The following is a 26,349-nucleotide window of genomic DNA, read 5'->3' on the forward strand; positions in this document are numbered from 1 at the left end:
TTAAAACCTAACCCCCAAGGTGCTGGCAACAAGAGGTGGGGCCTTCGGGAAGTGATTAATCACAAAGGCAGAGCCCTCAAGAATGGGCTAAGTGCCCTCATAAAGAGGCCCCAGAAAGCACCTTTGCTCTTCTGCCATGTGAATTTACAGCTTAAAGACAGCTGTCTATGAACGAGGAAGCGGGTCCTCAGCAAACACGGAATCTGCTGGCGCCATCATCTTGGACTTCTCAGTCCTCAGAACAGTGAGAAATAAAACATTTGTTGTTTATAAGCCAGCTAGTTTAGGTATTTTTGTTATAGCAGCTCAAAAGGACTAAGTTACAAGTCAACAAGGTGGTTCTCTACCGAAATTCACATGCATCTGACCTCAACAAAGTGACTATAAAATTAATTCCAGTGGCCACAAGTAGAATTTTTGCCAAAAACTTGCTAAAGTAACATCTTACTAGCATCTAACACTTTTCAAAGTGAAATGCTTGTTTCTCGGCACTAAATTTACTGCATCACCCTTTTCGTTTGCTGCAGTCCCGAGGTCTTGGACACAGTCTTGGCTTCAGAACCCCAGCATCTGATCTAAGCGCTGGAATCACAGCTTTCTCTCTGTGGCCTTGGCCGACGCTGCGCTATCACAGACCCCAGTTTCTTTGTCTGAGAGTAACAGAGAGTGGAAGGCAAAGTACTTAGCAGACTGTAATCTATGATGCAAACATGTCCTGTACGTATTGTTGGAAAAAAACTGTCATTTCCCAGGCATCACTTATGGACATGGTTACAGGAGATCTTCCAGAAAAGGTCGCAGACAGGTCTGAGACCCTGACACTGAGCACCATGTAAGGCTTTATCCTTCTTGCTAGAACAAGTAACACTGAACGAACGTCACCACTATTCTTAAGGTGAACTGAGTTTGCTGCACCTTTTCCTGAAAGAGGGGCTGCATGCCTGCATGAGGAAAAAGGAGCAACTCCTGTGTATTAACTGATTATCACTCCTCCCCCGACTCCATGTTTAAAATCTAGCTTGCTCTCTTTCTTGGGGGTAGGCAAACTACAGTCAGCGAGCCAAATCTAGCCTGCCACCTGCTTTTATAAATAAAGTTTTATTGGAACACATGCTCATTTACGTAAGTATTATCTAGAACTTTTTTTTCCTACAGTGACAGAGAAGAGAGGTTGCGATAGAGACTGCATACTGGCCTAAAAGCCAAAAGTATTTACTATCTGGCCCTTTATAGAAAAAGTTGGCTGACCTCTGTACTCTTTTTGATATGCCTGTCTCCATAAATGGGTTAGGGTGAAATTTTGGGAAGTTGTATATGAATTTCACTAAGAGTCCACAATTTCTACCCTAGAAAGGTACATAAAAAGGGTAAGAAGTCATGTCGGTTGTCAGAAACCCTTCAGTGGGACAAAATTTTGCCACTCAAGTACACCTTGATTTAAGAAAAAAAAAAAAAAAATGGTAAGGAGACCTTCTTCCCTGGCTGGAATAGAACTCAAAGGAGTCAGCTGTGGGTTACAGGAAGACCTGTTGGTCAACTACTCGCCAGAGCTCCCCACTCTGTATCACAATGTAAGATACTCCAGCAACGCGAAGCTCTAGACTGTCTGAATAACTGAGATTCCCACTTGAGGCCAAGGTCTGATAACACCCAGATAAGGAATACTGCGTTTGCTAGAATATAAAGGGTATGTGAAACCCTGTGAACAGTTCCCATCTCTTAGTGTCCAGAAATTTCTCTCTCATTCAGTTTAAAAAGAACTACAGTATGGTCTACTCCAGAGAGAGGAGGTATGCCCAAGTTGGAAGAATCCCAAAACACACACCATGAAGTCTTTCTTGTTTCCAAGTACTTACTTCTAACCTGGTAATGCTAATTTTGAACATACAAAAATATTTCCAAATGCTTACCATTTAGATATCTTAACAAATAGTTCCTCATTATATTCACGTAGATAGATTAACTATTTTGGCGAATTAACTATTTTGAAATAGATTTCAAATTAGAAAAAAAACACAATAAGCAAATTTTATATAGTAAATAAACTTTATTTATCTGTTCTTTCGAGATGACATTGCCAACAGTCACAGATTTGCATACAATAGTTATGTATTGACTATTTACAATTTACAGTAGTATTTTATCCTCTGAAAAATATAAGTACAAAAGCTAAGTAAACAATGAGGTACTGCCGTTTGGATTTATCATATGTCATAGCTTAAAGAACTAGTCTTTAGCAAATATTCAACAAATCAATCTGGATAAAACAGTCAATTAAATGCTCTAATTTATCAGGAAAAATTCACTAAGTTTCACCTCAAAATGTATTGCACAGTCTTAAAAAAGAAAAAACCCTAAAAATAAATAGGAAAAGCAAGCAGTTCTTTAAAAAGAGGGACAGAAAGAATGGAAGAAAGGAACATTAAATGAGCCATAAGTCAGGTTAAGTTATCCAAAATATCTTTTAAACAACATAAAACTCTTCCCAAGAAAAATATTGAAGAAAACCGAAAAAACTATCACCATTTCTCCACTGATATAATCTATTTTAAAGGCAGTCTGCAATATATCTGTGGGCCAATGTCAGATTTTTCTTGGTCTTTTGGCTACATGAGGGGCCCTGAACAACACCTTCATTCTCAAAGAACAGCAAATGTGCCGTTTTCCCAGCTTGCCCAATATCACTCTCCCCATTCCTTCAAGATGAAGATCGGAGCCATGACTGCAAAAGAAAAAGGAAAAGAGGATAAAGAAAGAAAAAAAACTTACAAAGCCAACTTTTGGGGAGATTTGATTTTTTAAGTTAAAATAAAATTATACAAGTATTCTATGGTCTGGGGACTCAACTAGAAATATTCTAAATATGAAATCCTAAAGGAATCTTCTAAAAATTAATGTTCTTGGAATGATGTGATCAGCAATCCTGGAAAACAGTATTTTTAAGTGAAATTTGGAACTGCAACCTTTCACCATGTATTGAATGCTACCAGGTTATAATTAGATAAAGCCTGGAGTTAAGAGGCTGACTGGCAGAATCTCGTAAGGATGCAGCTCTTCTGACTGGATTTAAACAGGACAAAGAGTTCTTTCCCTTTCCCTAATGTGTTGATTTTTCTACATACTGCAATTCTCCCACGATGATATGCATGGCAGCAAAGGAAAGAGCATTTTGGTGTGAAAAGCTATGCTTCATCTAAAACTAACAATTTTTAAACACTTAAGATGCTATGAAAAAAGATGCTAAACCTTCCTAATTAGGTTTCTCTGATTAAAATGCTAAAAGCCAGTGGTCAGATCAAGCATGAGGTTAAAAATGCCATAAAAATAAATTATCAAAAAATATTAAGTAATAGAGACAAACTTTTCATATATATTTAGTGAAAAGAGAAACTCTTTTTTTTTTGGTGAGGAAGATCAGCCCTGAGCTAATACCCATTGCCTATCTTCCTCTTTTTTGCTTGGGGAAGATTATCCCTGAGCTAACATCTGTGCAAATCTGCTTCTATTTTGTATGTGAGACATCACCACATCATGGCTTGATGAGTGGTATAGATCCGCACCCGGGATCTGAACCTGTGAACCCCAGGACGCTGAAGCAGAGCACGTGAACTTAACCACTACGCCACTGGGCCAGCTCCAAGAGAAACTCTTAAAGTTTTTTCAATTTGTAAATGAAGATATAATCCACTACTCTTGATGTACTTCCAACAGTATATTATTTATAAAACTCTCTCAACAATCATGTTGGTCCTAGAAGCCTAGAGAAGATAAGAAAGACATCTTCTGTTAAATTTAATTTCCTTTGTCTGTTATTATTTTGAAACCTTAGCTTGTGCTGTTATAGGAAAAGAAAGTCATGCATGATTCCATAAGGTTGCACAATGTCAATGTCACAAAAGACAAAAAAAGCTGGGAGAACTTTTCTAGTTTAAGAGACTAGAAAAACATGACAATGAAATGCAATGTACAATCCGTCAATGGATCCTGGAATTTAAAAAATCATGACAGCGTATTTGGAAAACTGGAAAATGTGAATATTTACTATATACTAGATAACAGTATTATGTTAATATTAAATTTTCTAAGAGTGATAATTATATTGTGGGTATGTAGGAAAATGTCCTTGTTCTTAAAGATATTTGCTAAGTATTTAGTTTATGTTTGCAAGTAACTATCAAATGCCACAGAGGGGAAAATATATATGGAGAGAAAGAGCAAGAGAGAAAATTTTGCAAAATGTTAGTAACCAGTAAATAAAGGTAAAGGGTATATGGGTGCTCATTGTACTATTTTGCAAATCTTATGTTTAAAATTTTTCAAACTAAAACTTGAGGAGACTGTCAATCAACCAATAGAAATGTTACACAGTACATATTTCCAGTGATAAATGATAGTATTCAAATGCGATAACAAGCATGATGCAGTATTTATAATATTAAAAAAGGAAAATGTTAAGACTTATTGGGTTAGATGTGGATTTACATAACTAAAGACAGTTCTAGATAATCACTAAGGCAAGTTAATTGATATATATTAAAATCAAAATGAGACTCAAATGTAGGCATAAAAAATTTTTAAAGCTAAAAGATTAAAAAAAGAAATGCTATATATACTGGCATTTTAAACCTTGATACTGTCAGTTGACTACTAGTTAAATTAACAGAGAATCTTTATTTTAATTATAATTAAGCTCTATTAATTGCAATCCAGCTTATTTGTGATTTGTGAAAATTCTAGCAAAGTTTGAGGTAAAGATGTAACCTAAACTTTTAGGGGTAACTAAATCAAGCTAATAGCATGAATAATATGTGGAGGTGATGGGAGGGGTGCTTAAATAGTGAAGACAAGTCAACTGTGTTGAAACATTTTAGATGCCTCCACTTTATTGTAATAATATGTTAATTAGAAATAGCCTCAGGCAATTAAAGCAGTCTGCCTAAGGGTCTCCTCTGGACAAACATGTTATTTTGTTATACTATATGATCCCAAGCAGCAATAAAACTGCATTGACACTTAAATCAGCTTTACTAGTTTTCATTATTTCAGATTAGCCTTGACTCTAAGTAGGCTTCATAATTTTTAAAATTCTGGTTTTGTGAAATATATCACTTCACTTTTATCCAGAAAATGATTTTTCATTTCTCTCTGACAATCTTTATTAACTTCAAAGACCATTCTTGGGAAACAAAACACAAAAAGAAATATACATTCTTTAATGAAATTTCAAAGAGCAATTTTGAAACTTTCAACCACTACTTAAAGAACTAAAATTTTCTAAAACTATATAACTCTACTGGTGGTAGTGATTACTAATCTATATATTATTATCTATAAAACATAATTAACAGAAAATACCTATATTAACCCATAGCGTACCACAGATTCATTAAATAAAAGAGCAAAAGAATCCCAGCAAAATAGTTAGTAGCATGCAATACACTTGATTTTTGCACAAAAGACACAAAACATATTATTCTTCACTCACCACATGCTAACTAAGCACAGACTGATGGTTTACTCAGAAGATACCACTGCGAGGTGAAGTATACTACAAAGCCAGGAAGAAAAAAAGCTTATTGGGTTAGTTTTAAGACTTAATATAACACACATATTATATGTGTATACGAACTCTGATCCAAAGTTAAATAGAATATACTTAAATTTTTCTCAAATCTCCCCCAAATTAAGGGAGTATAGGCAAAGTATAAGGAATCTGTAATACCTCCTCCCTATCCTAAGTAAATATAACACTACATAGCTGAGAGTTTTCCTGCCAATTTTAATTTAAAAATTTAAACAATATAATTAAACGTCTACTTAACACTTTAAGTACATATTTATATGCTAGATTAATTATGGTATGATTATTTGCTTTATAAAAGGATTTTTCATAATTTCATTAAAGTACTCATTAAAATTTCATTTACATAATCTCAATTTACCATCAAGAGTTTTTGGGAAAATGTTGATGAATGTGAATATGCTAAGTCTGTATGTTGAACTGTCATTCCTAAAATAGGTCACTTTATCACTGAATAACTCTCTTGTAATTCAACAGTATACCAGGAATGGTTTCAGGAATAATAACCCAAACTAAAATTTCCATTCAAAGGAATCCAATCTCAAACATAAGTTTTTACTTCTTAAATAAATAGTGTGACCTATTTAAGATGGCCATAATCCAAGATTATTAATTAGCTTACTGGTTTGCTTTAAAACAACATCAGCAAAAACAGATATTGTTTAAAAAATCTGAATCTATTCTTAAATAGTGTGACCAACCTCAGAAGCATCATTTTATCTTTTATATTTAATAAGCAGTTAGTAAGAAGCAGCAAAGTCAAAAGACAAACTAGAAAATAATATTTGCAACACACACAAGACAATAAGGTTAATATCCTATTGGAAAATTTACAGAAGTATGCAAAAGTTATGTATATGGATGCTTCCTGTGTTTATGCTTGTAAGTACTGAAAAACTGGAAACAACCTAAGTGTTCATGAATAGGAAATTGGTGAACTAAACTGTAGGACATCCATATAATCATACACTCAGCCGTTAAAAAGAATAAGGTAGATTAATTTGTAATGAGGTGAAATAATATAAAAATATATTAAGTGAAAAAAGTGAGCTGTTATATACTCTCATTTTCATAAAATAAATAAGTGGTAAAGGAATAATTGTAAATAAATATTTCTAAAGCTTAGAAAACCTGGGGATATTCACCACACTATTAACAAAGATGATCCTGGCATGGGGAAAACCATAGGGAAGCTGAAGATCATGAAGGCCGCCTTTCTATGTAATGTTTCTGAACTGTTTGCAATGTTTTTTTTGCAATGATCACATATTAGGTAATTTTCACAAAATCAAGAGTCAAAACCACTTTTGAGATAACAAATATATATTTTACACGTGCAGTATTCTTCACTAGGCAACAGTTTTATTTGCATTTGTTTCCTGAATCCACCTTGCATGCGTCTACTGAGCCCACGCAAAGGGCAAGGCAAACCTCTGCTGGAATGGAAAACTTTCATACCTAACAATGCTGAAAAGTTATGATGATTTTATTTATTAGAGGAGATTTTTAAAATCCCTACCAAGGAGAAAGAAATGAGAAACATTAACTTAAGTACAAGATTGTCCTGGGCAAAGACTGATCAAGAACTTGACACAACACAAAGGATCAACGTGAAAGCAAAGCAAAAACACAGTCAACAGATCAATTTTTAAAAATGACTACAGCGGATGGGGAATGAAAATAAGCCAAACCTGTTTCATCAGAAAAGAAAAATTTCTTTTAATGGAGTCATCAACAAAACAGCTATCTAGGTTAAATGTGTCATTAAGTTTGCTAGCACTCGAAAGAGAAAAATGTATTTCTAGGAACACTTTTTAAAGATTTCTATATAAGTGAAGAACCTCTCAACTCCAAGAGATGATTTAGCACATGATTAAAATAAGCTTTCTTAATGGAATTATCCTGAATATTAAATAACACTCTTCTTTAAAAAAAATCTGATATTGTATTAGGGCAATTTTACCTGGCAAAAACAATTAGACAAGCCAAAGACTTTTGTATTCACTCTTGCTCCTATCCTGCTACTCAAACATACAGTCTTTTCTGGCCATCTAAACTGCCTAAACCATCACAAAATGAAACATCAGGCACAACAAGCTAAAAACTGAAAGGAGAAAAAAGGCTGCTCTAGGCACAAAGGCATATGCATTTGGTGTGTGCCTTTTCTTTTTAACTTCTGCCTATTATATATAAGGTGATTTTTTTCAATTGAAACAAATCTAAAACTTCAAAATTTACAATTAATTTAATACTTTAGAAAGAAAGAAACATTAGGGATCGAATAATCCAACACACTCATGTTACCAATGAGGGCCAGAAATATGAAAAGCGTTTGCTCAAGGTCATACTAGAGGTTGAGCTGTTGAGATCTAGGCTCTCATCACAGCACTGCTGCATACGGCTGGCACCCCAAGGTGCTGGAACTGAAGTTGGAGACATTTTTGAGCTGATATCATTCCTATAAAATGACTTGACTGTCCTGAGGACATTAATGATTCACCTTACACACATTAATATTAGTTCACCTTTCTAAGTCTCATTTTCTAGGAAAGACTAGTTCTACACATTGCTACATGGTGGCTAAGTAAGCATCACCACCACCCCTACCATTATCACAAAAATCCAGTGCAGGCACTATACACTGGTTCTCTAACAACCCTGACAAGATGATGTTAGTTTTGTGAAGAAACAGGCTCTGAGACTTGCCAGGGTCTCCACTTTATGTTAAAAAGGACTAAGATTCTTTCTCTAGACACCACAATCCTCAAATAAACCAGACTTTAATTATGCTCTACAATTTAATCTTACTTGACAGATTCTCATCTATGAAATATAATCTTGAAATTAGGTTAAACTCTGAAACCACTTATTAAGTAATAACTGTTGTATTCTGGAATGGGGTCTTTCAAATAAAGAGTATAAAAGTCACTGAGGGGAGGGGAGATATATTAAAGAGGGGATATATTGAAAAATACCTTACTAGTAGTCATAGAAAGTTTTTGATCAATGCCACAAAGCAAATGTATAATCACCAAAGTCATAAAGCAAAGTTTTTAGAATACATTCCTCCTATAATACCTGCTAAACAATGCAAACACTGATGTGGGCTGCACACTGTCAGCACAAAGTGCAATCCACACTCTCTCTCAAGCATCCCAAATATTAATGTACGGGGAGGCAGTTTTGCAATGTGTTTGGGGTTTGTTTTGGTTTACTTACACCAGCTTTTCAGCCTCCAAAACTAAAATAACAAAACACTGAAGCTTGCTGATTTTAAGAGAAGGAAACTAGCTGCACATTCACTACAAATTACTGAAAAGATGCATCTGGAACATATATTCAAAGCTAATGGGACTAAATGGCTTTTTAAACGATTATTTAATCAACTAAAAAGCTTTCTTTTCTATACATTTATATATCTTTCTATGGGAAGGACATTTTATGCATTATATTGAAAAGATATTTATATATCTTTCTATTGGATATTTTAACTATCTTTCTATTAGAAAAAAGAGAAGTCACTGTTCTTTGCAGTGTTTCGCTCTAATCAGCCACAGTTTATTGGACAGGTGTATGAAATGAGTAGTAATTTCTTCAAGAGACTTGCTCAAAGACAGTGATTCTTACTGCTCATTTTATGCATGATAGCAATCTTAAGGCAATGTGACTCTTGCTTCAGATTTCTCACTGTTGATCTTAATTTTCTATCAAATGCAGAAACAATCAGGAGTCACTCCATCAAGTACCAAGAATCTTCTTATACTGCCAAAAGGTGACTCAAATTTATTTACGAGCCATCTTTGGGACCTCTCTCACTTCATGTTCATTATAACTTCTTTGCTATTTCCTAATAAGCATTTATTTTTATTATTTAAATTATATTACTTAGGTATAACTTTTATTCATGTATTAATGAATGGATGCTCTTTCCCCTAAAATTAAAGGTTCCACAAGGTCCACAACCATATCTTCCACGTCTTCAATTTTCCTATATTTGCCATAACAAGGCGAAGAGTAAGGTGACTGTTGACTGAACTCTTTCACTAAGCAAAAGATAATGACGGATGACACTTTGTGTAAAAGTAGTGGTGGAAAGAGTGGTACTTTCTTTTTGGGCAGGTCAGCCTCTGGGATAAGGGAGGATTATTTCAAGAAGGATCAGTCACCATTTCATCCCTATCTAGAAAGAATACCATTTTATTCAGGAATAAAGAGCGTAATGTTTTTCACAGTTTTCTTCTCAGTTAAACTTAAAAAAAAAAAAAGAAAAGAAATATTTCCATCTGCTTTTAAAGGCTTTTACATGGTTCACTATTTACACGCAGCAGTTCAGTTCATGTCCTTCAAGGCAAACCAATGTAAGACTGCATGTGGGTGTGGGCTGAGGGGGAGCGTCTTGCCATAGCAGTGATTTAGGGGAATCTATACTGTAAAGCAAATCCTGACAAAATGTAGCCCAACAGGAAGAGGAGAGTTTGCCATAATCCAACATCAAGATGATAAAGAGGCCATGGGAGAATGAACAAAGATAATAAAAGCTTTTTTAGATCTTTTAAAATATTTTCTTAAACCGGACCATAAGACAGAATTATGTTAACAGGCTCAAACTGCATTGGAGATCTTTATTTTCACAAAGACAGTTGTTTTACTCAGTGAAGAGGAAAACTACTCTGAGTGACTACATAGTTATACAAGTAGATGTTTGCTATAATTTAAACCAACATTTTCTCTATTGATGAAGGGTATACATTATAGTGATATACTTCTTATAAAAAATATTTATAACCAGAAACAACTATAGAGGTATAGCAATGTTTTTCAGGCCACTAGGTAACAGAGAGGAATGCTTTATAAAAAACAATTAAATGCTAACCAAGGTAATTGCAATTGTTCCAGAAAATATACAAGAGGTAGATAACACAATATACAGCGGAGTATGGGACAAAGGTCATGGATCCTGGGATGACCTTAGAGGAAGCCAGGAAGAGCAGGTCAGAATGTGCCTGAGGCACTGGGATTCCTGCAGGACTGACTGTGCAATTGGGTCAGAGGAGAGGAACTTCACAAATGGCTGGTAAGTGTTGGGGGTATTTAGCCTAGAGAGGAAAAGCCTTTCATCTAGGCCATCTACAGATTTTTGGTTGAGGTCCATGGGTTAGAACCAGAACAAATTGGTGACCACTACAGACAGGGAGATCTTGGCTCAGGATATGCAAGAATTTTTGTAAGAAACACACATAGTCTGTCAAGATAAGTTTTAGGGATGCTTTGGGAGGTAATTATTTACCGATTTAGTTCTTACTGGAGATACTGAGACACAGCCTAACTCATCACTAAGGAGAAGATCTTCGCTTGCTTTAGTGAGAAGAGAGAAGAGAACAGCAGTACTGGGATCATGAAATAGGTAAAGAAATTGTGGGAAGGATGTAGAGGATGCTGCAGGCTATTAGCAAAACAAGAGAAGGAAGCAGAAAGAGAAAGCTAAGGACAAGATGGGAACCGTCACAAGTTTCACACTCTACTTAGAATGGATCTTCTTACTAAATTACTGGCCCAGGGCAAAAAAGAAGTTAGGCATGGGGATTTTTGCATAATTTATGAAGTTTCTGTTTGTTCCATTCAATCACAGATGACTTCACATAAAGGTTCCTAATAATTCAGTTATCTATATTTTTCTTGTAGGGAATGTCAAAAGCTCAAAAATGCTTAAATTCTTTCACTCAGAATTATTGTATTGGGAAATCAACTGAAATATAATAAAGAATTATAATCTATAAAACATCATGATGTAATTTGGTTTAAAAAAATACTGGATATACCAGAACAAATGTCTTTTTCCGTCCTTTCCACAGATAGCCCAAGTTCTGGAAATGCCATATAGCATATATAGGGTGTCAACTTCACAAATGCCATTAAATAAGATTGTTTTTTCCTTGAGAGCACCCATTCATATTTGCCCTTGGTTAAACTTTCTTAATGTAGATTCACTCTCATTTTTCAGGCTATAGTACAATAAAGATTAAAATTTTTAAATTTCTTTTACTAACTTAAAGTCTTTGTAAATGAGACAGAAAGCAAACAGATAAGATAGTCATCTTCTATCCACAGCCTACTTTTAAAGCTTACCATTAGCCGAGCATCTTCTCTTTCCAAAATTTTCTGAGTCTGATCGTCAGGGAACTTCAGTACAGTGGTGATAACTTTTGCCATGGTCTACAAGAAAAACAAGAAATGATCACTAATAGACAGTATAGTAGATGAAGTCTCATCCCATTCTGAGATGTTCTGCTGGTGGGATTCTTTAGTGTTCTCAATGGAAGCCACGACCAAAGAAGTATGATGTGAAGGTATTATTGGTCAAGGAAATAACAGCCAACACCAGAATTTCAATTTAAAAGGACTCCTCACAATGTCTGGGTTGATATTATTTTAAGAAGATGCATATACAATAGCATGAAGCTATATCAAGTCCTAATGCTTTTAGCCCTTTGTCTTATTAAGATGAAACTTTATTACTCATTCATTTTATAAGGCTTTTTATTTGTAGGAGTCTATCTAGTAAGTGATGTATTGCCAAAATACATGCTCTAAATAATCAGAATTAGATATTCCCAAGTTCATCTTTAACTAAATCACATCATATATCTCATAAACATGGGCTACTGCATGAACATGAACATGCTTAGTAGGTAGTTTTTAAGACATGCAGCACATCAGCCTAATAGAAATACAAATTACATTTTAAATAAACACAAGATGTTTTGTTTGGTAGAAAACATGATGAATCAAAACATTACACATGGTGGCTTGCAAAACAATATAAATTGTGCAGATCTAAGTAAATATACCGTAAGTCAGACTGTCACCCATAAGCTCGTGGAAAATTCTCCTCAAAGGTTGAAATTCCCTATTTTGTATCAAGATGAGTTGTTTTGAGGGAGACAGAGAGGAAAGAAGATACCACTTATGAAATAAGTAGGATAACAAGTTCAGTGCTTACATACAAATTCAGGTACTAGTGCTCTTTGAGGATTCCTACAGAGATAGAGGATCACCCAGAGAACTGACTACCATTCTTTGTTCATAGTTACCAGACTATGTGTGTGTGTAGGGGGTGGGGGTGGACTGGAGACGGTCACTGAGGAAAAGACATAATAGAGTTAAGTAAAAATTTTGGAAACTCACATCATTAGGAAAAAAGTGTAATTATTTCCAGGAAGGAAAGGAACAAAAATTTTTCAAATTCCTATTATGTGCTAAGCCTGGGCAAAGCACTTAACATATATCTAATACTTATTTCAACTAACAGATCAATCAATACTGTTTCTCAACCGCAAACCCCACACACAGCAAGATTTTTAGTTTTAGCCCCCTTTCTTCCTTTTATCTTTTGCCTCTGCCAATTTGAGGATCAAAAATATACCATTTAAAACAAGTTAGTTCTTGGAGAATTCCTAAAGAATTTTACAAAAACCCTCATCCTTTAAATTATATTGCCTAAATAGAACAGAATCTTCTTTTCTAGAATCTTCCAAGTCTAGAAACCAAGCATATTTGTGGCATGAAATGGCAAGAGAAATATGAAGTAGTAACCATTTCAGTATTCTTTTTATTAATACTCTGAAGCAATTTTAAATGGTTTCTGGTATACTATCTATGAAGACTGTTTTAAGGAAGTAACAAAAATCTAAAATTCAGGGATTCACAATGATAGAGAATATTTCTTTAATTTCAATAGCTTAGAAAGTTCAAATTACCCAAAAGTCCCTTTACATTCATTATGAAAACACATATACATGCATGTACAAGCATGTCTGTGAAAAAAACTGGGGCTAGTTGTCCCTTCACATTTCTAGCCAATATTAAATGGGAAACCCACCTCTAAATTCATCAGCAGTCCAGAATTTGCAGCTGATTACTCAGTAAAGACTTAAAGCTCTTCCCTGGCTTGACAGAAGACACTTTAATGGAGAAGCCCAGGCTCACTGCCACACCTTAGGAATTAAATCAGACTGTCTACTCTACATACAACATCCTCAGGCCCTAGGAAGTTAAGAAGTTTAGGTTTAGAAGTAGCCTCTCCTGTCAGGTTTTCTTTAGGGAGAGGCTTCAATAAAGGTTAGGATCAGAAACGCTTTCTATTGAAAAGGAGAACAGGCTGAATTTTAGTATCAATAATACCATGAAGGATCAAAACCCAAGAAAAGTGCAAGAAGAAAGAAGGGGAGCTTACTTAACTTCATACTATAAGAATGTATGCCCTACATGTAGTCTTCTTAAAAAAAATCATCTGCCTCATAAAATAAGGAATACTGTCTACAAAAGCAGATGAAGAAACACAGGTGGGATGACGTACAGATCTTGTGGACAAGAAACAACTGCAGATGGTGATCAAATCACAAAGGCCACAATATATTCTGGCTCATTCTAAAACCACAACCTGGTCTCCATTTCAAATTCTTCGTTGGTGTATAGAATTTGGGCAAATCAGCAAAAGATATGTTTAAAACCAGCTCTGATCTTGTCAATCCCTGCTCAACAATTTTCAGGGCTACTCCCTAATACCTACAAGTAAAACTCTGAAAACATTCCAGGCCCTTCAGACTGTGCAGCCCTAGGCGGGATCACTTCTACCTCACAGATCCAGTATTTTAGCTGGACCAGACTACTTGTCATTCCGAAAGCCATACTCCATTTCCTGCTTTGGACATTCTGTCTGGGCTTTCCCTCCTGTCTGAGCTCATCTATCAAAATCTAAGCCTCCCCTTAAAGCCCTGTATACACACCTCCCTCTCCATAATGTCCTCCTTGACTCTCCTACTAGTAAATATGAGGACTCTGTGCCTCTCTTAACAGCCCTTACTACATTCTGCATTACATTATGCTTAACTGAGAACAGCTCCACTTTCCTACTATATGGTGTCAAATTTCATCTCCCTATCCATCATGGTGATAAATAAAGGGCCACATGTAGTAAGTGCTCAATAAATATGCAGTAAATTAAACTGAATATCTACTACCAATTTTCAATATTTACCTGTAAAATGTGATGGCAGAATGATACACTACTCATCGTTTTTAGTAACCAGAAAAGCACATAGAATGCTGAAGATAAAGACTAGAGACAGCGCTCCTCAACATGGATTCCCAGCCTAATATTAGATGGGACTGCCTAGGCCTTGAGGACATCCCTTTCAGCTGTATCCCAAATCACACCCTAAAATTAACTGCAGAGCCCTGAAAGCACTGGCTGAACTGGTACCATCCTAGAATACATGTTATACTTGTTCTGGGTCTTCCTTCAGGAGTACTCAAAACTCTGTAGGGATCTCATCTCACACACGTTTGCAAACTCCAGAAGAAACAGGCTGAAACAGTGAGTCTGTTCATTTTACAGATCAAGAAAAGGTTAAATAATTTATTTAGCAACAACACTGGGATCGTAGCTTTAGATTCATGAATGAACCAAAGTAGCTCAAGTTCTAAAAGGCTTTTTTTTAAAGATATGCCTTTCCCCCATCCTTGCAATAATAAAGTATCTTTAAACTATCTACCCTATCTCAAATACAGGTTTCTATTCAATAAAGAAATAATAAGAGAAAGCTACATTTCATTAGCTTTGTTGTAAAAGATAAGGAGAAAATTAGTTTTAGCTATCCTTTGAATTTAAAGAAAAGTCCTTAAGAAAAAAAGATACCGAACTACTGTGAATTAATAGCCCGCCTGTGATACGTATTCAGGATCACACTAGATATTACTTTAATTTGAAATTATTTGATACAATGAAATGAGATTTCTATAGACATCAAGGATTCAAATGACTTCTAGCCCTATAACTCCTGGCGTTTAGTTGAATCTATAATCCATAAATTTATAATATTCTTTAAAAAGATTTTCTTATGCCCTTACCTTTTAGGTTTTAAATGTATTTGCCAAATCAATCTCTGAACTGGCTTAGCACCCCATGACTCAGTAACCCCCCCAGACCCATAAGTTAAAACACCGATTGCTTCTAAGGAAAGAAAACTCATTCTCCCACTCACAGCCAAGGTATACTGACAATGTAGATGTTCATGAAGGTAAAAAATTGAAACAATGTCAGAAACTGAAATTGCTTTAAATGAAAAATTTTGTTTGAGGAAAGGCTCATGAATTTCCTTAAATGCATTCAATTTAATCAAGACATATTTACCAAAATGTCCAATATAAGCCTCTTTTAAAAACACTGCAAGGGATACAAATAAGAATAAGACAAGAATCTACACTCAAGGACCTTACAATAAATTTAACATTCTAGAAAACAAATTAGCCAAGCATTATTACTTACGTGGTGTGGTAATTTTTAAATGATCAATATTCCATATATGCAGAAATAATTTTCTTACAGTGGTTAAAGTAAAATACTTTTAAACGCTGCTAAGTAGTCATTCTTAATTTATGACCATTTCCAATGCTATTCAACATTTTCCTGAAGTCTCCACGAAAATGAAATCTTTCTACCTAACTTTAAGATCTTTAGCCAAAAATAAAAATAGCCACATGCTTCACAAAGTATTAAGTTAATGAAATTTTAATTTTTAGTATTTATGATCATCCAATAGTATTTTTGAAATTAACATTTTATATATTTAAGCAAGATCTGCTAATTCACTTTTGTAAACTAAGAGTAATAACAATTACACATGGCCTACTATTATCATGTATGGTCTGCTAACATTAAACATATAGCATCAATATGTGTATTCAAAATGGGACATATTTCCTTTTAAATTAAGCTACATGCCTAATCACCAGAAAATGATTTATACCTTAGTCTCACGACCCATCATATACTCAAAAAGCACTTTTCGCAAATACTCAAACTCGGTAGGTTCTCCAAAGAGCGAGACATCAGTCTGGTACAAATTGCCACCTGTCAAATAAAATAACAGATCAAATTGTAAAGACAAAACTAGATAAACTAGTTATTACTTAGAAAATAGACAGACTAAAAAACCATCAAAGGAACAAAGAGAGGCATCACTTTTGTATTAATTATATTGTATGATATAGTATTGTATTGTATATACATTAAGCATTCCAATGGGTATTTTTTCCTTGGAAAAGAAAACAAGAACTATTACAACAATTTTATTTCTCACATCTTTTGCTCTTCCTCCTCCTCTTTCTTCTGGCATGGCAATTTTAAAAGACTACAGTTAGGGATACAAAGATTCCTTAAAACTGGTATTTCTCTCCTAAATATTACGTGGTTGGCTTCAGATATTCCACAATGAATAAAATTAACAATCATTTTAATTATTTATTTATTTATTGTTTTGTGTTTTTTGCTGAGGAAGATTCGCCCTGAGTTAACATTCACTGCCAATCCTCCTTTTTTTTTTTGTGGCATGAGGAAGATTAGTGCTGAGCTAACATCTGTGCCAATCTTCCTCTATTTTTTTGTATGTGGGACACCTCCACAGCGTGGTTGGTGAGTGGAGTAGGTCCGCACCCAGGATCTGAACCTGTGAACCCGGGCTGCCACTGAAGCGGACACGGAACTTTAACCACTCTGCCATGGGGCGGGGCCCAACAATCATTTTTATTTTATTAAGAGTTTAGTATCTCAGAATATAGTTTTTCTAGTGTTCCAAACCTAAAAGCAATTACTTTTAAATCAAATTATCAAAACTGTTTTGAAACACAGGATAGATAAAATAACTTGAAAATGCATGAAATATTAATGTCATTATAGTGATTTTCAAATATTTTGATTCAACATCTTAAAAAGACTGCCATAAAAAGTTATAGTTCGGGGCCATCCCCGTGGCACAGCAGTTAAGTTCGCACGTTCCGCTTTGGCGGCCTGGGGTTTGCCAGTTTGGATCCTGGATGTGAACAAGGCATTGCTTGGCAAGCCACACTGTGGTAGGCGTCCCACATATAAAGCAGAGGAAGATGGGCATGGATGTTAGCTCAGGGCCAGTCTTCCTCAGCAATAAGAGGAGGATGGGTAGTGGATATTAGCTCAGGGCTAATCTTCGGCAAAAAAAAATAAAAAAGAAAAGTTATAGTTCATCTGTTAATCAAGCTCCACTTCACTCTAAAAGTAAAAAACAAACACGGTTCAGGTATATGAAGCCACATTTTGATAAACTTTGATCTGAATAAATTCATAATTATGTACTATGTAAAGTGTATACTTGCATCCACTTCTAGGAGTATGGCAAACTACGTAATGTGAAAAGCCCTCTGCTACCAAGAAACATCTAAATGCTGCATAAAAACATTCTAAGATCACAAGAAATCCCCAGAGGGGTAGAGGAACAGAGGAAAATGAAACCACAGAAGTAATGGGAAGCCAGATGGGAATCTGGGAATGCCTAGGGGGTAAAAACCCATACTGAGAATTTCTGTCAAGAAACCAGAAACTAGACTTTGGGCCCCTACAAAGTATGAGAGCAGAAACACAGACTCTGATACAAAGCAGGGCAAGTGCCTCCCTGAAAGGGAACTTATCAGGAAATCTGTCTCTGCCTCTGCTCCAAGTGAAAAAAAAGGCTCCTCTGAGAATGTGTGATGATGGACCCACTCTCACAGTCCAGGGTACAAAGTTACAATACTCCTTCAGGCAAGGGATTCTAAAACCAAGAAAATGAACTCATTGAAGGCTGGTTATGCCTCCAGAAAGTAACAGAAGCGAACATAAATTCTCTCTGACAAAATGCTTAATATAGGACCCTCCAGATTACGTATCACAGGTTATATTCAGTCAAATGAACTCACAACTAAAAAAAAAAAAGAAACATCCCACCGTACTGAGACAAGCCTCCATGAGGAAGAATCAGCAGAAACAATAAATATCAGATTTATATCTCTAAAAGATTCTGATATTTAGTTATCACATGCAAAATATAATTTAACTACGTTTGAAATATTTAAAGAATAAAATACAGTACTGGAGAAGAAGTAAAATTGTATTTGCAGATGATATGATCTTACATATAGAAAATTCTAAGGAATTTACTAAAAAAGACTATTAGAACTAATAAACAAGCTCAACAATGTTGTAGGATACAAGATCAATACACAAAATTCCTTTATATTTCTATACACCTGCAAAGGACAATTTGAAAATGAAATTAAGAAAAGAAACACCATTTCAAGTATAACCGCCTCAAAAAGAATATCAGAAATAAGTTTAACAAGAGAAGTGTAAAACTTACACTCTGAAGACTAAAAAAAACTGTTGAAAGAAATTTTAAAAGATCTAAATAAATGGAAAGATATGCCATATCCATGGATTGGAAGATCTAATATTGTTAAGATGACAATACTCCCTAAATTATTTACTGATTCAACACAATCTTTAACAAAATCACACCTTTGCTTCTTTGCAGAAATTGACAAGCTGATCTTTAAAATTCATATGGAAATTCAAGAGACCCAGAATAGCCAAAACAATCTTGAAAAAGAAGAATAAAATTGGAGGACACACATTTGCCAATTTTCAAAGCTTAACACAAAGCTACAGTAATCAGAACAGTGTGATACTGGCATTAAAATAGATATATAGATCAATGGAAAAGAATTTAAAATCCTGAAATAAACAAATTTATGGACAATTGATTTTCAAGATGGGTGCCAAAACAGTTCAATGAGGGAAAAAATAGGTTTTTCAACAAATTGTATTGGGACACTGGATATCCACATACAAAAGAACGAAGTTGACACCCATCTCACATCATATACAAAATATATAAAATATTAACTCAAAATAGATCAAAGACACAAATGGAAGAGCTAAAACTATAAAATTCTTTGAAGAAAACAAAGGAGTAAATCCTCATGACCTTGGATTAGTCAATGATTTCTTAGATATGACACCAAAGTACCAGCAACAACAACAAAAGTAGATAAATTAGGGGGTGGCCCCCTGGCCGAGTGGTTAAGTTTGTGCACTCTGCTTTGCTGGCCCAGGGTTTCACCGGTTCAGATCCTGGGTGCAGACCTGGCACTGTTCATCAAGGCATGCTGAGGCAGCATCCTACGTGCCACAACTAGAAGGGCCCACAACTAAAACATACAGCTAGGTACTGGGGGGCTTTGGAGAGAAGGAGGAAAAATTTAAAAAAATAAAATCTTACAAAAAAATAGATAAATTGACTTGATCAAAACTAAAACCTTTTGTGCTTCAAAGAAAACCATCAAGAAAGTGAAAAGAGAAGCCACAGAATGGGAGAAAATATTTACAATCATGTATCTGATAAGCAACTTGTATCTAGACCATATAAAGAACTCTTACAATTCAATAACAAAAAGACAACACAATTAAAAGATAGGCAAAGGATCTGTATAGACATTTTTCCAAGGACTTATACAAGTGGCTAGTAAGCACATAAAAACATGCTCAATATCATTAGCCATGAGGGAAACACAAATCAAAACCACGATGAGATACCACTTTATAACCAGTGGGGTGGTAAAAAGACAATAACAAGTGTTGGTAAGGATGTGGAGAAAGTGAAACCCTCATATGCTCCTGGTGGGAATGTAAAATAGTACAGTCACTTTGGAAATCAGTCTGGAAGTCCCTCATTCATGTAAACAGAGTTACCACATGACCCAGCAATCCTGCTCCTAGGTATGTATCCAGGAGAAATGAAAATATATGTTCACATAAAAACTTGTATACAAATGTTCAAAGCATCATTATTCAGAATAGTCAAAAAGTGGAAACAATCAAAACGTCCATTAACTGATGAATGAATAAATAAAATGTGGTGTTCATATAACAGAATACTTTTTGGCAACAAAGGAAAGAAGTACTGATTCACACTAAAATATAGATGAACCCTGAAAACATTATGCTAAATGAAAGAAGCCAGTCATAAATGGTCACATATTGTATGATTCCATTTATGCAAAATGCCCGAAATAGGCAAAATCTATAAAGACAGAAAGCAGATCAGTGATTGCCTAGGGTTGGAGGAAATGGAGAGAATGGGGGATGACTGCCAAAAGTTGTGAGGTAGTCTTTTAGGGGGATGAAAAAGTTCTAAAATTGATTGTAGTTTTGGTTATACAAGTCTTTGAATATATTAAAAACCATTATCTTGTACACTCAAGCGAGTGAATTGCATGGTATGTGACTTATACCTCAATAAAGGTATTTTTTTAAAAATTATAGTACTGAAAAAAATAAGCAACATTTAAGGGACTACAAAAATGATCTGGGACAGTTGGAGTGACATCAGCATCATGGCAGAGTGAGCTTTCCCAGGACTCACTCTCCTCCAACATACAAAAAAAAAGGAGCAACCATATTCCAACAGAAAATACCCTAAAAGCACAAAAATCCTCAGAGAGTCACGGCAGCCAGATGACGGAGGGTGGAGAAGCTGGAGCCATCCTCGGAGGAGCTGGAACAGGGTAAGAGAGAACTTTGCCCACTCCCCTAAAGACTGGGATCGCTGCCGTGGGAGGCTCCAAGAGGGAAGGAGTGGGGGAGGGGTCTCACGTCCTCAGGATCACCCAGGACTCCCTAGGACCCATACAGCCTAGAGGGAAGACCTCTAATGGGGTAAAAGCTTTCGGGTGCGGTGACCTCATCAAACCAAGACCCCAGGAGACCAGATAGCCAGAGTTGATCAGGAAACCTGGGACTGAACGCAGGAGAAAGCGCCCCTCCCACAACCTGCAACCTGCCATCCCGGCTGAAGGCAGAGGGCTCAGAATACATGGCTCTCAACCCCCATTCAGTGGCGATAGGCTGTAACTGCAACCGAATAATATCACAATGGGAAAGCCCCACCCTTCCAACATCAGGCATCAAATCTCAAGAACAGAGAGAAAACGATAAACATCCAGAATTCAGTCCTGAGGAAATAAGTAAACTAAATGACAATGAATTCAAAACAGCTATAGTCAAAAAACTCAATGAGGTAAAAGAGAATATAGAGAAACAATTCAACGAGTTCAGGAGCTACTTCAAAAAAGAGATTGAAACTATAAAGAAGAATCAATCAGAAATATTAGAGATGAAAGACACAATGGAAGAGATAAAACAAAATATGAATTTCCTGAATGCTCACGTGAACACCATAGAGAAGGGAGTCAGCATAATCGAAGACAGACATGTTGAAATGCTCCAGATAGAGAAGGAGAGAGAACTGAGACTAAAAAGAAATGAAGAAAGTCTCCAAGAAATAACCGACTCAATGAGGAAATGCAATATAAGAATTATAGGTATTCAAGAAGGTGAAGAGAAGGAAAATGAAGCAGAAAGCGTGCTCAAAGAAACAATAGCAGAGAACTTCCAAAATCTAGGGAATGAGAGGGAAATTTGTGTGGAGGAAGATTTCAGAACTCCTAGATTTATCAATGTAAAAAGACCTACTGCAAGGCATATAGTAGTAAAACTGGCAAAAATGAATGACAAAGAAAGAATAGGCAGGGCAGCAAGGCAGAAGAAAATAACCTACAAAGGAACCACTATCAGACTTTCAGCAGATTTCTCCGCAGAAACCTTACAAGCTAGGAGAGAATGGAATGACGTATTCAAAACTTTAAAAGCTAAAACATCTTCAGCCAAGAATACTCTATCCAGGGGCTGGCCCCGTGGCCGAGTGGTTAAGTTCGCGCACTCCGCTGCAGGCAGCCCAGTGTTTCATTGGTTCGAATCCTGGGCGTGGACATGGCTCTGCTCATCAGACCACGCTGAGGCAGCGTCCCACATGCCACAACTAGAAGGACCCACAACGAAGAATATACAACTATGTACCGGGGGGCTTTGGGGAGAAAAAGGAAAAAATAAAATCTTTAAAAAAAAAAAAGAATACTCTATCCAGCAAAAATATCCTTAAGATATGAGGGAGAACTTAAATCTTTCCCAGACAAACAAAAGCTAAGGGACTTTGTAGCCACGAGACTCCCCTCCCCATAAGAAATCCTCAAGAAGGCCCTCATACCTGAAAAAAGAAAAAAAGGGAGAAAGGGGTCACAAAGCACAGAGTAATGAGACAGATAGATAGACAGAATCAGAATAGGATAGCAAATATCCAACTACAGCATTAAGCTAAAGGGAAGGAAAACACCAAAAACAAAGACAATCTTGTCACTTTAACCACAAATGCACAACACAAGTTCAAATAAGATATGAGAATAATAACTTACGAGGGGAGGAGGAAAGGGACTGAATCAGTTTAGACTAACGAAATAAGAGGGATCAGAAAATGGACTATGCTATGCATGAGATTCTGAATACAGACTTCAGGATAGCCACTAAACTAAAAACAACTGAGACACAAAAAATAAATAAGGAAAAAACAAAGAAACACAGCATAAAAAACTGCATAATTCAATGGGTAGACCAGAACACACAGGACGAGAAACAAAGGAAATGCAGGAAAACCAGAAAACAAGCGATATAATGACAGCATTAAGCCCTCATACATCAAAAATTACCCTCAGGGGCCGGCCTGGTGGTGCAGTGGTTAAGCGTGCACGTCCTGCTTCAGCAACCTGGGGTTTGCCAGTTCAGATCCCAGGTGCAGACATGGCACCGCTTGGCAAGCCATGCTGTGGTGGGCATCTGACATATAATGTAGAGGAAGATGGGCACGGATGTTAGCTCAGGGCCAACCTTCCTGAGCAAAAAGAGGAGGATTGGCGGCAGCTGTTAGCTCAGGGCTAATCTTCTTCTTCAAAAAAAAAAGGAATAAATTTTCTCAATTTGTTAAAAAAAAAATCACCCTCAATGTAAACGAGTGAACTCTCCAATAAAAAGACACAGAGTGGCAAGATGGATTAAAGAACAAGATCCAACAATTTGTTGCCTCCAGGAAACACATCTCAGCTCCAATGACAAATACAGACTCAGAGTAAAGGGGTGGAAGACAATCCTCCAAGCTAATGGCAAACAAAAGAAAGCAAGTGTCGCAATACTTATATCAGACAAAGTAGACCTCAAGATAAGGCAGGTAAAGAGAGACAAAGAGGGGCAATATATAATGATCAAAGGGACACTCCATCAAGAAGAAATAACACTTATAAAATATCTATGCACCCAACATAGGAGCACCAAAGTTCATAAAGCAACTATTAACAAACCAAAAAGAAGATATTAAAAATAACACAATAAGAGTAGGGATCTCAACACCCCACTTATATCATTGGGCAGATCATCCAAACAGAAAATTAACAAGGAAACAGTGGAATTAAACGAAAAGCTAAAACAGTTGGACTTAATAGACATATGTAGAACTCTCCACCCACCAACAACAGAATACACATTCTTCTCAAGTGCGCACGGAACATTCTCAAGGATAGATCATATGTTGAGAAACAAGGCAAGCCTCTACAAATTTTAAAAAATTGAAATAATAACAAGCATCTTCTCCAATCATAATGCTATAAAGCTAGAAATTAATTACAAGAAAAAAGATGAGAAAAGGACAAAAATGTGGAAACTAAACAATATGCTATGGAACAAGCAAAGGATCATTGAATAAATTAAAGAAGAAATCAAAAAATATCTGGAGACAAATGCAAATGATAACACGCCATACCAACTCATGTTGGATGCAGCAAAAGCTGTATTAAGAGGGAAATTCATCGCAATACAGGCACACCTTAACAAACAAGAAAAATCCCAAATAAGCAATCTCAAACTACACCTAACCGAATTAGAGAAAGAAGAACAAACAAAGCTCAAAGTCAGCAGAAGGAGAGAAATAATAAAAATCAGAGCAGAAATAAATGCTGTTGAAACAAAAAAGGCAGTAGCAAGGATCAATGAAGCAAAGAGCTGGTTCTTTGAGAAGATAAATAAAATTGACAAACCCCTAGCCAGACTTACAAAGAAAAAGAGAGAAAGCTCAAATAAACAAAATCAGAAATGAAAGAGGAGAAATAACAACAGACTTCACAGAAATACAATGGATTATAAGAGAATACTATGAAAAACTATACGCCAACAAAATGGATAACCTAGAGGAAATGGATAAATTCTTAGACTCTTACAACCTCCCAAAGCTGAGTCCATAATAAACAGACAATCTGAATAGACCAATCACAAGGAAACAGATTGAAACAGCAATCAAAAGCATCCCAAAGAATAAAACCCCAGGACCAGACAGCTTTCCTGGGGAATTCTACCAAACTTTCAAAGAGGATTTATTACCTATCCTTTTCAAGCTGTTCCAAAAAATTAGGGAAGATGGAACACTTCCTAACACATTCTACAAGGCCAGCACCACTCTGATACCAAAGCCTGAGAAGGACAGCACAAAAAAGGAAAACTACAGGCCAATATCGCTGATGAACATAGATGCAAAAATTCTCAACAAAATTTTGGCAACCTGAATTCAGCAATACATCAAAAGAATCATACATCACAATCAAGTGGGATTCATATCAGGTACACAGGGATGGTTCAACATCTGCAAATCAATCAACGTGATACACCACATCAACAAATTGAGGAATAAAAACCACATGATCATCTCAATAGATGCAGAGAAAGCATTTGACAAGATCCAACAGCCATTTATGATTAAAAACTCTTAACAAAATGGGGATAGAAGGAAATTACCTCAACATAATAAAGGCCAAAAATGTCAAACCCACAGCCAACATCATACTCAATGGGCAAAAACTGAGTGCCATCCCCCTGAGAACAGGAATGAGACAAGGATGCCCACTATCACCACTCTATTTAATACAGTACTGGAGGTTTGGCCAGAGCAATCAGGCAAGAGAAAGGAATAAAAGGAATCCAAATAGGGAGTGAAGAAGTGAAACTCTCACTGTTTGCAGACGACATGATCTTATGTATAGAAACCCCCGAAAAATCCATTGGAAAACTAACAGAAATAATTAACAACTACAGTAAAGTTGCAGGGTACAGAGTCAACTTACAAAAATCAGTTGCTTTTCTATACTCCAATAACGAACTTACAGAAACAGAACTCAAAAATATAATTCCATTTGCATTCGTAACTAAAAAAATAAAGCACCCAGGAATAAATTTAACCAAGGAAGCGAAGGACTTATACAAAGAAAACTATAAGACATTACTGAGAGATATTGATTATAACTTAAAGAGATGGAAAGAGATTCCTTGCTCATGAACTGGAAGAATAAACATAGTTAAAATGTCCATACTACCCAAAGCAATCTACAAATTCAATGCAATCCCTATCAGAATCCCAATGACATTCTTCATGGAAATAGAGCAAAGAATCCTAAAATTCATATGGGGCAATCAAAGACCCTGAATTGCTAAGGCAATTCTGAGAAAAAAGAACAAAGCTGGAGGTATCACAATCCCTGACTTCAAAATATACTAGAAAGCCATAGTGACCAAAATGGCATGGTACTGGTACAAAACCAGGCACACAGATCAATGGAATAGAACTGAAGGCCCAGAAATAAAACTACACATCCATGGTCAGCTAATCGTCAACAAAGGTGCCAAGAACATACAATGGAGAAATGACAGTCTCTTCAATAAATGGTGTTGGGAAAACTGAACAGCCATAAGCAAAAGAATGAAGGTAGACCACTATCTCACACCATACACAAAAATAAACTCAAAATGGATCAAAGACTTGAAGATACATCCTGAAACTATAAAACTCCTGGAAGATAACATTCGTAGTATGCTCTTTGACATTGAACTAAAAAGGATGTTTTCAAATACCATGTCCTCTCTCAGACAAGGGAAACAAAAGAAAAAATAAACAGTGGAACTTCATCAGACTAAAGAGCTTCCACAACACAAA

The 26,349-nt window shown here is 35.9% G+C and overlaps 1 protein-coding gene across 10 annotated transcripts in view; it reads right to left on the reverse strand.

The window, feature by feature from the left end:
• Window positions 1–2,027: 2,027 nt before the first annotated feature.
• The window catches only part of GOLGA4 (golgin A4), a 128,480-nt gene continuing 104,158 nt past the window's right edge, over window positions 2,028–26,349 (reverse strand). For 6 of the 10 annotated variants that reach the window (XM_008528037.2, XM_008528035.2, XM_008528039.2 and 3 more), the window contains 4 exons: window positions 16,390–16,493; window positions 11,708–11,794; window positions 5,486–5,548; window positions 2,028–2,722 (listed from right to left, as the gene is read on the reverse strand). In XM_008528037.2, the coding sequence (XP_008526259.1) occupies window positions 5,519–5,548; window positions 11,708–11,794; window positions 16,390–16,493 (221 nt within the window). In that variant the 3' untranslated portion in view covers window positions 2,028–2,722; window positions 5,486–5,518. The remainder of the gene's footprint in view (window positions 2,723–5,485; window positions 5,549–11,707; window positions 11,795–16,389; window positions 16,494–26,349) is intronic. The other 4 variants (XM_008528036.2, XM_070577275.1, XM_070577278.1 and 1 more) reach the window with 1 other exon arrangement.

This window comes from Equus przewalskii, chromosome 15, assembly GCF_037783145.1.
Source record: "Equus przewalskii isolate Varuska chromosome 15, EquPr2, whole genome shotgun sequence".
In the NCBI taxonomy this organism is placed as follows: Eukaryota; Metazoa; Chordata; class Mammalia; order Perissodactyla; family Equidae; genus Equus; species Equus przewalskii.